Source organism: Lynx rufus, unplaced genomic scaffold (assembly GCF_022079265.1).
Source record: "Lynx rufus isolate CCGP_SWC_20201006 ecotype Redwood Valley unplaced genomic scaffold, mLynRuf1.p SCAF_9, whole genome shotgun sequence".
Lineage (NCBI taxonomy): Eukaryota > Metazoa > Chordata > Mammalia > Carnivora > Felidae > Lynx > Lynx rufus.
Window position 1 is genome coordinate 38,781,000 of NW_025814897.1, and position 17,149 is coordinate 38,798,148.

Sequence of the window (17,149 nt, forward strand, 5' to 3'; positions counted from 1 at the left end):
AGAAAGCAAAAGGAATCTGTCTTGTTCAGTTACTTGCATTATTACATGGTAATTGTATAATGTTCATACCATTTTTTTTTTCTTGGAGAGGAGCAGGGAGGAAATCAAGCGATTAAAGTTCCATTTATAATAAAATGGCATTTGGTAATAAGATCACCCACCCACCGGTAGCTCTGGGCTCAAGCACCACCCTACTCCCACCCCTACAAAACGGAGCCACCATAGCAATATGGCTCCTAACAAGAGTGTAAGTTTGAATTAAGACAGACTCCTTGGCACTTGTCCACGTGATCTGCTGATTGTGTCACTGAGCAGCTTTGGTCACGTAGGAATATTCCAGCATTCTGGAAGGTGTTCTTCCAGATAAGGGTGTCGTTTGCATCCTACCTGACTACAGGAGGTGGCCAGAGTTCATCCCAACATGTCAAACCGTGGTCCCCACTGAGGAGGCACTCTCATCTACAGACCGATGTGAAAGGTTCTTCGTAGAGCTATCAACTTAGAATTAGAGTTGAAATACGTTCACGTACTTGCTTCAGTAATTATATTTAATAAAAATACACAGTGTAAATGGAGAGTGACCATTTTGCAACTGGATGCAACTTCTCCTTTTAGGACTATACCTGGGAAAATCATGGGTTCTCCCTGGTGAACAGACTTTATTCTGACATTGGACACCTTCTTGATGAGAAGTTTCGCATGGTCTACAATCTCACCTATAACACTATGGCCACCCATGAGGACGTTGATACCACCATGCTGCGCAGAGCTTTATTCAACTATGTTCACTGTATGTTTGGAATCAGGTATGTTCGTTGTCAAGACAGTTTGGAACATTTCTAAATGAAAATTCTGGCCTGATCCTCGCTTCTGTCTTCTTCAACGCTATATAGTACTAGGGAGAGAATATTACCTGTGGACTTCTGATTTTTAAAAATTCCTTCCATTTTAGAGAAGAACATTTTTCTTTGTTTAACTGTGGGGAATCTTAGCATGTACCTGTAAATACAATAATAAGAATTTATTGAGGAGGGAAAAAAATCAGTAATCATCGGGGGATAGGATGGGCTCAGACTCATTTTAAGAATCCTTCCTGTAAGAATCAGGGAGTTAAAAAACCATCTATTATGTCCCTTTAGCTCACTGTCATAAATGTTGGTTTGTTTGTTTATTTTTAAAAGAATAGCAATTAGGGTCTAAATAAAAGTAGGATAGATTGTGTCCTCATAAAGATCACAGGAGAACACTGAAATGAAACCATCAGTCAATATAAATTAATGGCCTCTAACTTTAGAAAACTGGCATTGAGAGAACAGTGAGTACATGAGCAAATGAGATTGAATGGTCTAATCAGGAAAGCTTTTTTGGGAGAATGTGCCTTTTTGAGCTGGGTTTTGAAGGCATTTATGGAGATAGATTTGCAAAAAGAGAAGATTCGCCATCACGAATACATTCAACTTGACTCTACTGTATCCTTTCTGATACAGTATCAGAAAACCTTTATGGAATGGAATTAGAATGCAATTTGTTGAGCAAAGTATCTTCTGTAGTTTTAATTTACAGAAATTTTCCTGAAACATCTAAGAGTAAAGCATTCCACCTAGAAGACACTATTGTGATGGTAAATAATAACTGTGCTCTTTGCTCATTTACCAGTCCAGACAATAAATTATCACAGAACCATCACATTTTGAAACACACACATTATATCTACCTAATTAAGAAAAATAAATACTAACAATTTAATTCAATTATGATAAATTGTATTCAAGACACTAAATAACATGTTATGGTGATTATATTTACCTGTTGGATACTACCCAAAAAAGCTCAGATAAAAATCTTTGAATACTTATGTTTAACTGAGCATATTTTGGGGTTAAAAATGAACTGAAAACATAGAAGAGAAATGCCACAACCTCCTACTACTGCCTTTACCCTCCCGTCTGCCTCTGTGTCCCTTTACTCTGCTGTCTCCTCCCTCGTATTATGGATGAACTGTCCCCCTGTGCACTTGGGCACAAAATCTCATCTCCTCTCATTTAGGATCCCTATTCTAGGATAAAGGAGATGTGGTATATTCATGCAATGGAATATTACTCGGCTATAAAAAATAATCAGATCTTGCCATTTGTGACAACAGGGATAGACTTAGAGGGTATGATGCTAAGTGAAATAAGTCAGAGAGAGACAAATACCATATGATTTCACTTATATGTGGAATCTAAAAAACAAAGCAAAGAAACAGAAACGGACAGTTAAAGAGAACAAACTGATGGTGGGAGGGGGGCGGGTGTGTGTGTGTGTGTGTGTGTGTGCGTGTGGAGGGAAGGCCAGAATTGGTGAAGGGAATCAAGAGGTAAAACTTAAAGTTATAAAATAAGTCATGATGATGTAATGTTCAGCACAAGGAATCCAGTCAGTAAGATTGTAATAACTTTGTATGGTGGCAGATGGTAACTACCTTTGTGGTGAGCATTTTGTAAAATACATTAATGTTGAATCACTGTGTCATACACCTATAACCAATACAGTTGGTTGTCAACTGTAATTAAAAGTAAAACTTCGGGGTGCCTGGGTGGCTCAGACAGTTGAGCGTCTGACTTCAGCTCAGGTCATGATCTCGCGGTTCGTGGGTTCGAGCCCTACGTTGGGCTCTATGCTACAACTCAGAGCCTGGAGCCTGCTTCGGATTCTGTGTCTCCCTCTCTCTCTGCTCCCCCGCTCACACTCTGTCTCTCTCTCTCTCTCTCTCTCAGAAACAAATAAACATTAAAAAAAAAAAAAAGTAAAAATTCTTCCTTCTCTCTCCTGCAAAATCAACTTTACCCTGTTTATTGGATCGTTCCCGTTAGTATGTAAACAATGCTGTTCCTTCTCTGATCTTTAAAAACAAAATCCTTTCTTCATCCTACTTTTCCTTCTGGCTGCTGCATCCTTTTCCTGCTCCCAGGCGCCGCACATCTGTCACCATCTTCTCATCCCCCATTCCCCGTTGAATGCACTAAGGTACTACACCAGAGAAACCACTTTTGGTGAGGTTCCCGGTGATCTCTGGACGGCTGCTCCCAGTGCTCGGTGCTCAGCTCCTATCTGATCCGATCAGCCGGCGGCATCTGACACAGTGGATTAACTCCCTCCGCCTTGGAACCCCGGCTCCTGCCTTGGGGCTTTACATGTGCCCTGTTCCTCCTAGCCTTTGCTCAGATGTCAGCCACCCTACCTAAAATCAGCAGCTCCTCCTACCACAGGCTCCAATTTCCTTTTCTCTCCGAAGCGGTTAGCACCACCTGACATATTATGTGCTTGTCTTTTTTTTTTTCCCCTCTTTTCTCTCCAACAGGATTTCAGTTCCATGAGACCAAGGATTTTTTTTGTTCAGTCTGTTCATCAGTGTATCACCAGTACCTAGAAGAGGACACGCAAAGTGCACGGCACATAAGAGGCACTCAGTGAATATCTGTTAGAACAGTTAGTTGATGAGCTGTTGGCATTTAACCGCTAGACCATAAACCTCTCTTGAGGCAAATCGAGAAACCAGAAGTTTGATTTTGTCATTATAAAACTGTTGTCCTCCTGCTCGTAGGTATGATGACTATGATTACGGAGAAGTTAATCAACTACTTGAACGAAGCCTGAAGGTTTACATTAAGACAGTGACCTGCTATCCTGAGAGAACTACCAAGCGCATGTATGATAGTTACTGGCGTCAGTTCAAGCACTCAGAAAAGGTGCGTTGCATGACTGCACGTTCTGTGTGCCGTAGACATGTGTCCACTATCATTAGGAAGGACTGTGAAAAATTGCACGTGAAAGTGTTAATAAATCAGCGCCATTAAAGAAGAGGAAGCGGCGTCATCTGGCTGTCCCTTGAACAATGTTTTCAAATTCAGGTTTACTGAAGATTAACTAAATTTTTGTTGTGTGTTTTGTCCGGTGTGGTAAGTACGGCAAAAGCGTAGAATCAGCCGTGGCAAGACTGGATCTGAATATTGGTATTTTTGAAGTCCATTTAGGAAAATGTCTACCAGTCCAGCGACTAACAAAAATCAACCCTACTGAGATGTGTTAGGTTGTGCCGTGCCCAGAAGGTATATCCATTTAGAGATGAACTAGCCATTAGAGTTAACCTATTTGTACGATAGTCTCTCATTCCAATTTGGTAATTTTGTATTTTGACAATATAATGCAGGACCTTTGAGCCAAATATATATACCCTTATGTAAGAATATTTCTTTCGGGGCGCCTGGGTGGCTCAGTCAGTTAAGTCCGACTTCAGCTCAGGTCATGATCTCACGGTTTACAAGTTCGAGCCCCACGTTAGACTCTGTGCTGACAGCTCAGAGCCTGGAACCTGCTTCAGATTCTGTGTCTCCCTCTCTCTCTGCCCCTCCCATGCTCATGCTCTGTCTCTCAATAATAAATAAGCGTTAAAAAAAATTAAAAAAAAAAAGAATATTTCTTTGGATGAAATACATAGGAATCATTATGTAAGATCTAATAAATGTTAAGGATCTTTACCAACGTTGTAGTAGAAGAACTGGCCTTAAATCCTAGATCGTTTTGACCTGTAAGTCCAAGAATCTTCCATTTACACCGCAGGTTCCCAGCTTTTGAGGGTAAGAAAATCCATTTAGGGTCCTAACATTCACTAATTAACTCTGTGGCCTTGACAGAAAATGTTATGGCCTCCATACCTGACGGATTTTATGAAGTCTTTGGGCCAGTCACACATACGATAAATAACCCATTTTACTGCCTGCATCTCTTCTTGACAGATCTATATGCCCTATTTATATGTTTGCATTACTTTACTGGGTTGTATCTAGAAATTCCCTTTATTCGTCAAGAGACTATCCCTAACCCGTAGAACATTATCAAAATAAATGCAATATCAAAACACATTTCTTTGTAGTCTATTTTGAAAAATACATTGGTATTAATTTTAGTCTATCAGCTAATGTGTGTCTCCCCCAACACTTAGGGGCTTGTATCCGAAAGACTCCAGGGAAGGTACACATATCTAACAAGGACCAGACAGTAATTGCAAACTGCTGTAAGCTTCAGGTTTTCACTTCCGTACCTTTCCAAGTATACAGGAAGAAATGTTCTTAAAAGCTTTCCGAGGAGTGAACATAGGCTCTGAGAAGTGTAGAGCTGATTTTTAGCCACATACAACTGGAAGAAGAGAAAGTTGCAATTTATTAAAAAATTGAAAAGTGTGTGATTTCGTAATCCAGAAGATTGATTGGCTTTATACACATCGTGTACATTCTGACATAATGCTTGGTACTTTCAAGACTTTTAGAGGTCATTTTTGCCACTCACAAGATCCCTTTCTCTTTTATAGACACGGTTTTGTTATGAGCGTTCCATCATTTACACGCGTAGATATGCCGAGGCATGTGTGTTTGTACGTGGGTCTGTGTACACAGGACAAACCCTTGTGAATGTCTATTAAAAAAAAAAAAAAAAAAGGAAGTTTTTCCAGTTGTTTGTAATGGTCACTAAGTTGCTAACGTTGTCGTTTCTAGGTTCACGTGAATTTGCTTTTAATGGAAGCACGGATGCAAGCTGAACTTCTTTATGCCCTTCGTGCCATAACTCGGCATTTGACCTGAAGCATCACCCAGCGAAAACGTCATATGTGTGTAAAGACCTTTTCACATAAGAACATACATCAGAAGCTGTTTGTGATGGGCATCAAAAGTTATTCAATTCTCTAGTGTCAAAGTTTAGCCGTTCTCTTTGGCGGCTGTAATGTGCAATGATGTGTTTTATTTTTCTTGATGCTTAACATTACTAACAATTGCAAAAATAATACTGAGGAGCACTACTTTGCATTGTTTTATAGTTGGAGTTTTGGATACTGATCATAAATCACGAACCTGGTTTATTAATGCTTAACTTCAGCGCTTTTGGGTTTGTATGTATGTGTATTCTTTTATTTCCTTCTTTCTTTTTTTTTTATTATTATTATTTTTTTGGAATAAGGAAAAGCGCTTACAATCTGCTCAAGTGATTGTTTTTCAGATATTGGAATTCAGCAAAGAATGACCTCTTCTGGCCATTCTAAACTTTTAACGTTGTGTCCTAAATCTGGTGGAGGAGAAGCATGCGCTGTTGAACTAAGCTGCTCACAGGACACATATCTGTGTCCCCAGGAGATTATTTGTCAGGCACTGTTTGTGGTTTTTGTTTGTTTGTTTGTTTTTGTTTTTTGGGTTTTTTTTTTTTTTTTTTTTTTACTGCTATTGGTGATAACGTGAAATGTGATACAGCCATTGTCCATAATTTAATGTGAAATTAATCATGATGAATTCTATAGCATGCTACTGAAATGCCAAATTCAGCTCTTTTCTTTCTCTTCTGAAACAGAAGTTTCCGTTTTCCATATCAGATGTATATATTAAAAGCAGAATTATGCACAATCCTTTCTATCACTAACAGTCCTCCTCAGTCATGTAAGTCATCAGCGCTCACAGAGCTGCTCACCACTCATTCAGTTGGCACACGCAAGCCTGTACCCACACAAGACTGACCAAAAAAGTTTCTTTGCACGTTTTCTTTTCTCATAGCGTTTTCTATATCGCAGTAAGCAGAGGAAGGTTAATATACTTGTATCTTTTCCTGGTAGCTTTTAGAACTTCTTTCCCATGATTTTTCTTCTAATAGGCTGAGGAGTTGAATATTCAGAGGTAACAATTGTGTTTCTATGCATTAATGTGATTGAACAGCAACAACAACAACAAAAAAAGTGCAATATGTCGGGAAAAAAATACTCAGCTGAACTTTCCCCCCATTATGTCATTGCAGAAGTGTCCTTGTAAACAGAGCCATAAAGAAATTTTGTTCAAATTTCTTTATTGCACAAGGCTTTTGCCTTACTGGGGTTGAACAATATTGTTTTCCTAATGCCAAAGCACCCCCTTCCCCAGAAAAAAAAAAAAATCTCTTTGGACAACTGGTTTAAAAAAGCTATCAAGTCTTAGGGGAGGAAGAAGCATCCAAAAAGTCACATTTTTGCATCGGTTTGTGTTGCCTGATTAGACTATCCTTACAGAGCACAACATTATGTGTTTCTAGCTTTAATTTGTATTGTGTTAATGAACCAGTGAAGTGCCTAAGAGATGCTTACAACTATCCAGTAGGACACGACCACACTGCTTAAACGCTTTTTGGTTAACTAAGGGTGACTTGAATTTTCACAAATCTGCTAATTTTTTAAAAACAACTCCATTTTCTCATGGTAAATAATAGAGTCAAAATTCTCCATTAGAGTTCCCACAAAGATTTCATCGAAGACTGACTTATTTGTTGTATAGGACTTTTTCTCTCATGAAAGAATCTTGGGTTTTGTTAAGTCATTTTCCCCTTCCGTTCACTACCCTTTTCTGGTACAATACATTAGGTTGCTTTCTTTTAGAGTTTGTCCCAGATAAGAAAATAGAAAGATGACTGTAAACCTACTAACACAAGGTGGTTCTGCATTTTTAGATTCCAGGATCTCATTTGAAATCTTCCACGTGAGGAAAAAATTACTAATATTTTTTAAGACAGGGTGGTTTATTTAAAGGTATCATTCAGAGAATTCATGCCAGATCTCTTCTGTTTATTGCATATGCCATATGTTGACTTCATTCGGCATCACATCATGTAGAAACGTCTGTTAACTGCAAGGAAAGTATTTAGGAAAATGATAAAACACGGATGATAACATCAATGCATATTTGACTTCCCTAACCTTAGAACTTTCGAGTTGAGGATATCTTTTATTCTTGACGGTTTTTTATTTTGTTTTGTTTTTTAACTACAATCCTTTCAGTTAATAACCCTGTATTATTGTGCAGGTGACCTGTATTACAGGATAAAAAAGGATCTTTATAAAATGGAAAAGAAGGAGAAATTCTCACAGAAAAACCATTATGAGCTTTAGACCAAAAGGGGAAACAAGGTGTAAGTAACGAAAATGGCCACTTAGTTTTTGTCTTTTTTTTTTTTTTTTTCCCCCAGAAATGGAAGTAGTTGGAGTTTGGGTTTTGGAAATATTAGTGCCTTTACTAGATCTCTTTTCTAGCAGAGTTTCTTTTTAGCTCAGCATTGCTCTACTCATCAGTAATCAGGAACGTAAATTGACTTGGAACTATAAACAAAAACAAAACAATGTATTTATGAACCTCAGTGAACCAGCCTAGAAAAATTGACTTCCGAAGGTGCTGGGGCACCTACTGAGACGCAGCACGCACAACATGAGTACCATTTTACAGCAAGGTTGCTGTGAACTTTCTCTAATGCAGACTTGAAATTCTGATGCGGTTTTCCAGGGTGGTATTTTTTCAGAGTATTGAATTTACTATGTAGTAATTTATAGTATAGCTTTTTATATTAAAATGTGATATTTTTCAAAGAGATATCTGGTTCAATTAGTGTAACGATATGATTATACGATACGCTAACCTCCACCTTGGGGCTCACATTGTGCCAAACTTAAATGTGCAAGTGTACTTGGAAAAACAGCACATGTGACTGTGAATTCTCTAACTTCGTTGCTTATTACGTTGAAATTAGTCTAACAAGCCACTGATAATCTGCCTGGTTGATGTCTATTTACTTCCCGGCTTCCCTTGTAATTCTTAATTTCTCAGATCACCTTAGGAAATACCTAAATAAAGACTCTCCCACCTGAACGTCAATCTGATCTGTAAACCGATCCCTTGACTGTGGGGTTGGCCAGGCAGCTGGCCCCCTGGATCCTTCAGCTTCGGTCTCCTCAGATGGGTCCTTGATAATCAGAGGAAACGAGGCTTGCTGAGATGAGACCACTCGTTACCTTCTTTACCTTTTTGAACCAAGTAGGTTGTCTCAGTCTCAGGAAGAATCTTTGTCCCATCCGGGGTACTTTTACAATAAAAGATGGCTAATGTGGAATCTGGGCCATGGCCTTGGCCTTTAGTTATGGCTTTAAACCCAAACAATGGCAGAGCAACACAGGGCTGTTTTCAAACAGAAAACTCAGTGGAAGCTTTATATTAAAATCATATTTGAACCAGAGCCCCTATTTTAATTGTTAGGAAGTCCCCTAAGGATTTTAAATTCTTCTAAAAACTAAATCACATTATTCTACAGCAGCTTTTTCCTTTTCCACCTTACAGAGTTTTGTTTTGTTTTTTTTAATCCAAAATCCTAGATTCTTAGGCCGCAGCAAAATAAAATGATCAGCAAACAATCAAAGATCTATACTTAAAAGTAGTTCACCACTTTAGTGCAGAGTGCATGCATGTGTGAAGGTAAGATTCTTTTAAACTCGTAAATCCGGTTCATCGGGGACAAAAATTAATTTCAGTGCATGTTATAAGAATGATTTGCACTGTGATAGTAAAATGAGGTTTTCGTTTTGTGTTGTGTTTTGAAGACAATTCTAAATCATCCCTCTGGAAAGCAAGACCTTAAACTCTTCTCTTTACCTAATGGACTTTTTCTTCTTTTATGCAAATAGACGGTCTTGCATGGAGTAAAAAGTATGCAACAGTAACGTTGTATAAATAGTATATGAAATTTTCTTAGTAGTATAATGCAACAGCACCCTGAAAGACATGGGGCCCCACAGTTCGGATCGAGTGTTAAGTCACCTAATTTGTATAATCAGAACCTATTCTCGGTGGCCGTCATTTTAATCTGTTTCCCTATCGTACCCCTCCGGAGACAGAGAATCAAATGACGTCGTCTTTCCTCAGAGCAGTACTGTAACATGAATGTATCCCTCTCAGTCCACAGAACCGCAAGGCCCCCCTGTGTGTGGAGCCTACGTCCACGCTGATTTGGCTTAGTTAGTAGTGTCTGCTCAGGTGAGAAGTAGAACAAACATCGCTGGGGTGAAACGGATCCTAGAGGTGGAGGCAGAGCCCTGTGAGGAAGGAGAAGGTTTTCAGTGAACGCGTGGCACGTTCGAGTGTGGCCATCCTCAGCATCGTGCGCCTGATGTTAAGGAACATTCCCATGTGGGAGTTCCTATCTGCATTCAGTCCACCCTTTCCTGCCTGCTTTCTTCCCCCAAGTGCCTCAACCTCTACATGCTCGCCATCTTCCCCTTCCCTCAGCCCATCTTGGTCTGAAGGCCTCTTCACAATCCAAACCAAACATCACCAGCCACCTGCTGATAGTCACCAGCATTTACTTTTCTGAGTTCCTTTTTCTCCACTCGTTAAGAATAGGACTTTGTCCCCGCTCCTCTACATCCCCCCAGTCATCCAGCGACATGTCGGCTAACCTTCTCCATAGACACCCTAGCAGATATTATGCAGCACCGAGTGTAATCCTGTCCATCCCATACTCGAATACCCTTTCCCGGCTGCCTCTACCTCATCCCCAAAGAGCCTATAAATTCAGAGTATCCAACCTTTTCATGGATTCACTCTCTGTTGTTCAGTAATGCTACTTCCATATTTTAATAAATCGTAGAAGATTTTTGCCTTCTATCAAAGTAGAAGTCTTTATATTTATACATGATACAGAAATGGAACTATTTCTACCATGCAGAATTTAGCATTTAGCAGGACTGTAAAGTGATTGATTGAGTTACCACCCTAACCTGGATCTATATTAGGTAATAAATACTGGTGTTAGTCCAAGTTATTTGAATGTAAATGAACAATTCTCTAGCAATCCAGACTGATGTGTAACCCCTCGGGGAAACAGGCAATTTCTGGCATATCCATGGGTGTCGTTACTTGGGCCTTGAAACACGCTTCTAAGAGAAGGATGTATGATAAAGAGTGTTGAGGTGGTCCCATTGGATCGCAGAAGCCCATTTGATATATAACATAGATAAAATACCACACAATTGGGTACATAAGGGTTTTTGAACAAGCTTTCCTGGATTAGACTAGGCTTCTAGCCCCCATTCCTACCTTGTGTTCTCCACGGGGGAGAAAAGTACTATGGGGTGAAAAGGGAATGCACTGACTTTGTAGTCTTTATTCCCCTGGCTGCAGTTCGGGTATATCCAGACTGTCCTTAAGGAACAAGTGCACAGAAGAAGCAACAACACAGTTCTTCCTCTCCAGCCTGTGTGCACCCTGTTCATGGCTGACGACTCTGTCCGGTTTCTAACACGGGGCATGTTCATCTACAGATGGCTGGCTGACCCGGTGATGAACCACCCTGTTTGGAAGTGTAGATTAATACAATCTGTGGTGGCATTTGAATGCTTACGTTCCATTCGTGAACAACCCAACCTGACGGCAGGGTCTCGTAAATGCCTTTAAGGTTCCCAGGAGTGAATCGATGCCTCATTGAGAAGTGACACTTAATAATGGAGACCGAAGGGATGGTTCTCGCAAAATCGTATGTCGTGAAGGGTTCATTCTAGTTTAAATTAATTCTGGCTGCACCACCATGAAGTACAGAACTAACAAAGAAAAAATACAGGGGTGGGGGAAGAAGGAATATCTGATTTTTTTCAGTGCTTGTGGAAACCTTTGAGGTAACGATATGCATACTATAAAATAGCCTTTAGAACAAACACCCCATTTTACTTCTAGCTTCTAGGACAACATCAAACATTAGTGAGTCTAAGTACGATAAATATAATTTTTGGTATATAAATTTTGCTAAAACAGTCTATTTTCTTGCACCCCTCAGCTTAACCTCTTAGAAATGAATGTATAATTTCCACAGAAAGATTATCAAAGGGAGAGAGAATCTCTGATATGTAATGCTAAAGTATTGTTCATGAATTCTGATTAGCTAAGTGTATGCACTATGACATTTAGCAGATATCTTTCTTAATCAGTCTTTACAGATTTTCCACTGACTTCCAAATCTTAAAAGGAAGGACCCAAAGGTAGGATGAAGGAAACCTATCAGTTGGGTAGCCAAGTCGTTTCCTTTGTAACATTGAGAGACTATTTTCTCCTTTCTGAATTTCACTGGTTCTCTAAAATAAAAGGTAAGAGTTCACCGGTACCCTTGTTCATCAAGGCAAGTGATCCAAACTCTCTATCTCGTGCACATATTTTCTTTGCATCCGCATATCTTCTCTGGAAAGAAAATACGATTTTTCCCTTCCTCTTTCTCGTCATATGTACTCTTTTCAACTCAAAATAAGACAGACACAGGAAGCAAATCAAGCCAGTTCGGCATCATCTCCATGCTAATAGAATAGTCCCATCCACATGCACAGTTTGAGCAAGGTAAAAAAGAACCTTGTCAGGTCAACTCGGAACATGGCCTTGCTTCTTGGATTAGCTCCTTCGAACCTGAAAATAACTTTCCTGGTCATGGAAGAACTGGATGTATCCTTTAGCTTATGAAATAGGATTTGAACTTGAAATCTTTTTTTTTTTTTTTTTAAATCCTGATTCTGCAGGGCAGCTACATAATGAATGTATATATTAAGACTTTGTAGCTGAATTGCACATGAAATCAGATTGCCAACTTCTTGACTTTCAATTTTAGACATCATTTTATCCTTAAGTTGTGAGCGATATATGTAGCATGCTGTGAAACGTCTATTATAGTTCTTTAATTCATCAGTATTAATACAGAATTATCTTTTGCGTTCCTTGGTACTTTTTATTCAGTGTAATCAGAAGCTGTGATGTTTTGCCTTTGTAGTCCTGTGCTTTGTTACTGTAATTTTTTTTTTTTTTTTACGAAGCACGTGACTTTGGACTAATGTGAGGCAGATGACATGATCTTTAAGACTGCTATATATATCAGTCTCTTACTATATAAGGTTTTCAATTAGAATAAGCTTTTATCAAATAGATCATTGATGCAATTTAGGATTCACGCAGTTTTCAGCGTCCAATGGCGGTCTTATATTTATAGTTTCAATTCTGAAGATAGCAAACTTGATAAACAGCCACTTTAAACTTGTTCTGGCAAACCAGACCCTGCTCTAGATGTAGTAGTCTAAGGTAGTTAACCATATAAGCCTTTTCAACTATTATGCCCTCCACAGAGTCAGCAGTTAAGGAGATTATAGAACCCATGAAAGCTTTTTGTATGTATAAGTAGGTTTTATTTTTCTTATGTTGCTGATTTTACAATTCTGACTAAAGCTGACCTGAATGGATCAGTTTATGTGTAATATTCTAGTGCTTTAATGGCTTTTTTTTTTTTTTTGGAGGGATGGGTAATATTATTTGAACAGATGCAGAAGGAACTGTTAGTGAGTCAAGACAAACACATTTGAAATAAAGGAACTGTGTATTAACATGTTAACAATTCATAACTGCACTTTTTATGACATTTTGAAAATCTATTTATAGGTACAGAACAATGGGTTTTGTTAAACTGTATCACATTTATACTTGCAGAAATTTATTTCATTGTTATTAGTAGGAATTTTATTGGTTCAATAAAATTGGCAAAACTGATCCCTGATTATTTGCTTTTATGTATTTACATTTTTATTGGAGTAGCATTCTTGCGTAGGTTTGTTTCTGCTCAATTATTGAGACATGCGTTCGGAAAGACATCACAACAGTAAGTCGTTTTTTCCCAGAATTCCTGACCCAAAGATTTCTGGTGACAGTTCTTATTAAATTATCACTTGATATTGTATTAATGGAATATTGCAATAGCGTTAAGTTGTGCAAAATATATAAATCCTGTTACCTTTTTAAATGTCATTTGTGAGGGGCACCTGGGTGGCTCATTCAGTTGAGCGTCTGATTTCCGCTCAGGTCACGATCTCCCAGTTCGTGAGTTCAAGCCCCACATCAGGCTCATTGCTGTCAGTGCGGAGCCTGCTTCAGATCCTCTGCCTCCCCCTCCGTGCCCACCCCCCCAAAAGCATAAAATGTCACTTGTGATCACAGCAAGAGGCAAATTAATTTCACCATTGTCTCCTGTGAGCCAAAACAGTAATGTAGAATGGGAATGGAGCATTGAACCTGGGGTCAGAGCCTGGCTTCGAAACTTTCTCTTTGTATTCCAGTGTTAAGCTTTGTGACCCTAGAAGTAATTTAATCTCTGTGGTCCATGATTTCCACACCACAGTCTGAGGGGAGTAATACCTCCTTGACGTGGGTATTTGAGAATTAGGTAAAATGTAGCCATGTATTCGAAATATACATACAGTGGTGAGTTTGAGCAGCTAAATGAGAAAGCCTGAAAGCAGTGTTGTGGCTAATTGAAACAGATAAGAACAGATGGGGAAAGGGAGGTCATAATGTGTAATGGGAAGTGATGGTAAAGTCCCAAGTAGAAATGTAAGATAGGCTTTCGGAAAGCTACAGAGGATGTGTAAAGTCTTTCATGTAGGGTTTTCTAAGCCAAGTCCTAATTTTGATTTATGCTGATTACATAAAAATTCCTATCAAAGGCGAGCGCTTTCCCTTTGTGCCGCCTGTCCAGCTGTAAGGGAGGATCGGCAGAAACCACCTCCTTGCTGATGAGAGTCTGTCTCTTTCAATAATATGCAACGTCCGGGGGAGAATTAGGGGAGGGCACATCCCGCCAACTCAGCCAGCAGCCTGGCCCTTCCCCACGGCCTCCCTCAACTCAAAATCCCCCTTTTGAACACTGGTTCCCTGAGAATTTGTTAACAACCCTGAACCATTTTTTAAAGTGAAATAAAAGTCGATGTTTATGTGTATGCTTGGTCGTTTCACATACACGATCTCATTTATGTCTCATGGTAACTTTGAAAAGAGCCACTGTGTCCGTTTTGCAGACGAGGAAGTTGAGCCTTAGAGAGCTTTGTCTGCCTAAGAGTTGGCACCTAGAAGAGTCACACTGAGGACCTGAAGTCGTCTTTCTAATATCACTTTTTATACTAAACTTCCCCACCTTTATTCAACCTATGCTTCTTACTTGATGATGTAAGTACCATCAGCATGATATTTTACTAAAAAATGAAAGGCTAGTCCATGCTCCAAACAAGAAGTTAGAAAATTTTCCTCTCTGGGTAACTTGCAACTTTTTTGAGTTTTAAAAAATAGGGGTTTTTTTGTTTGTTTTTTCTTCCAGTCCTGTAGGGGCACTTCTATTTAAAAGACAGTCCCCAGGGGAAAGGTTCCCAGACCAATTATATCAAATCAGTAGCTGTAAATTTAAAAGCTAAAAATTTTTCCCAAGAGAACAAGCCTGATCCTAAAGAAGACTCAGGAAAATTTAAGAACGTATTGCATTTCCGGGGTGCCTGGGCGGCTCAGCTGGTCAAGCGTCCAGACTCTTGGTTTCGGCTCAGGTCATGATATCACGGTTCATGAGTTCAAGCCCCACATCAGGTTTCACGCTGACAGTGTGGAGCCTGCTTGGGGTTCTTTCTCCCCCTCTCTCTCTGCCCCTCCCCTGCTCTCTCTCTCTAAATAAATTAATTAAAAAAATTTTTTTAATGTATTGCATTTTTATTCTTAGGAGCACTCTACTATTGGGTGGAAGTTACCAATTCAAAGTCATAGTTTCTAATGCACCTAACTTTCTCACTACGGATGGAGAAGAGAAGTCAGTGGCAGAAAATGTCTCTTCTCCCTAATCTCACATCCTTGACCTGTGTCAAAACACAGGTGAGCCAAACCTTTCCATAGAACTCTTTCAAAGGAAGTTGAGGCTAGACTTCTTCATGCTCCCTGTTTGGCATCAGCCTGCTCCTAAAATAAACATTAACAAAGCCGTCATCTTCGTTTCAAGGGGGAATTTCGGAAAACGGCCCTGGTTACACAACTTTCCACCACCCATTAATTCTCTCCTTCACTTGGTCAGATGCATTAGTGCACGCCTCTTGTATACCATTGCACAGTCACGGTGGCCTCTTGCTAACTCCCTCCTGCCCTGCTGCTGAGGCCAGTTGTAGGCCTCCGGCCAGGTTGGAAGCACTGGCCAGGTTCGATGGGGGAGAATGTTCGATGGGCCGTGGATAGCTGCCTTCTGGCTTCTGGCCCTGGGGATGCTCCGAGTGAGTGCTCGTGGCAGGATGCCAGAGCCAACCGCCTTTGCACGAGGCGTGTATAACCAGTACTGACCAGCACATTGACAAGGCAGTGCGAGATAGGAGTTTAGAAAACACGTCCTAGAATAAATTCAAATCTCAGTGCCACCATTGCTAGCTATCTGGCCTTGAACAAGTAACTTAATGCTGTGGTTTCTCTGTTTCCTCAACTGTAAACTGCAGATCACAGTATTAAGAAGGACATAGCCCCTGTCCTTAAGAAAGGGGAAGTATGGGTAGGAAGAAGGTAATATAGTGACATCAGACAACATAGAAAAGAATAAAGTAATCGTTTGTAGCCCGGGGTCATAAAAATAGCTATCATTTACCAAGAACCTTCTCTCAGTGTTAGGAACTTTGAAGACATTATTTTATTATAATCTGCAAGTGGGTATTTCCTCCAGTTTAAAGAGTTAAAAAAAAATAGGCTGAGCAAAATGAAGTGACTTGTCTAAGGTCAAACAGGTGGATGGTAGAACCACCCTCAGGTTTGTCTAGCTTGAGTTGCTCTTCTGTTTCTTCTACGCCAAAGAGGAAAGTATCACATTCTGTTTGGTGTTCTGAGTGAAGGTCTAATGGGCGCTTGTAGAATTGCTACGATTTGGATTTGCAGACTGCAGAACGGCACATTTAGGTAGAGAAGCCAGAGGGAGCAAGCCCCCGAGTGCCATCCTCAGGCCATGGGTGTGGCACTTTGGATTAGAAGATGAATTTGGAAAGTGTAATTTGCTCAGACTGTGCAGGGTCTTAAGGGTTAGGCTAAAATACGTGTACTTATTCATGGATGAAAATGGATGAAAGCCATTTTCAATAGGTCTTGAGCGCGGGAATGGACATGTCCCGCTTTGAAACCACAGCATCTCCTTGACAACCAGAGCCTGACTAGAATTTCAGGGCCTCGTGGAAGCAGGTAGCTGGGATGCCGTCTTTGGGAGGTGTCCTGAGTATCTTGAATAATTTCCTGAATATTTTCGCACATCCCCGACGGCGATGTATGGCACACCCTCACTGTACCGGAATGAGATCCTGGAAGCCATACTGCGGACATGCAAGGCCTTCCCTTCCCACGCAAGACCCTTCTGATGCCCGGGACCAACCCGAGAGCCGTCAGAAGGGAACTTCGTGCCTTCTGGCTGTGCATTACCTAAAGTTCAGGTAGATTGTTTGCATAAATGCAACAATTAGTGTCCTTCCAGCAGCCACAACCTT

General features: G+C 40.0%; 1 protein-coding gene across 1 annotated transcript in view; it reads left to right on the top strand.

Moving 5' to 3' along the window:
- Window positions 1-13,382, top strand: part of SESN3 (sestrin 3) — a 74,232-nt gene extending 60,850 nt beyond the window's left edge. The window contains exons 8-10 of the mRNA XM_047070505.1: window positions 616-806; window positions 3,587-3,731; window positions 5,535-13,382. Of these exons, the coding sequence (XP_046926461.1) occupies window positions 616-806; window positions 3,587-3,731; window positions 5,535-5,621 (423 nt within the window). The 3' untranslated portion in view covers window positions 5,622-13,382. The remainder of the gene's footprint in view (window positions 1-615; window positions 807-3,586; window positions 3,732-5,534) is intronic.
- The last annotated feature ends 3,767 nt before the right edge of the window (window positions 13,383-17,149 follow it).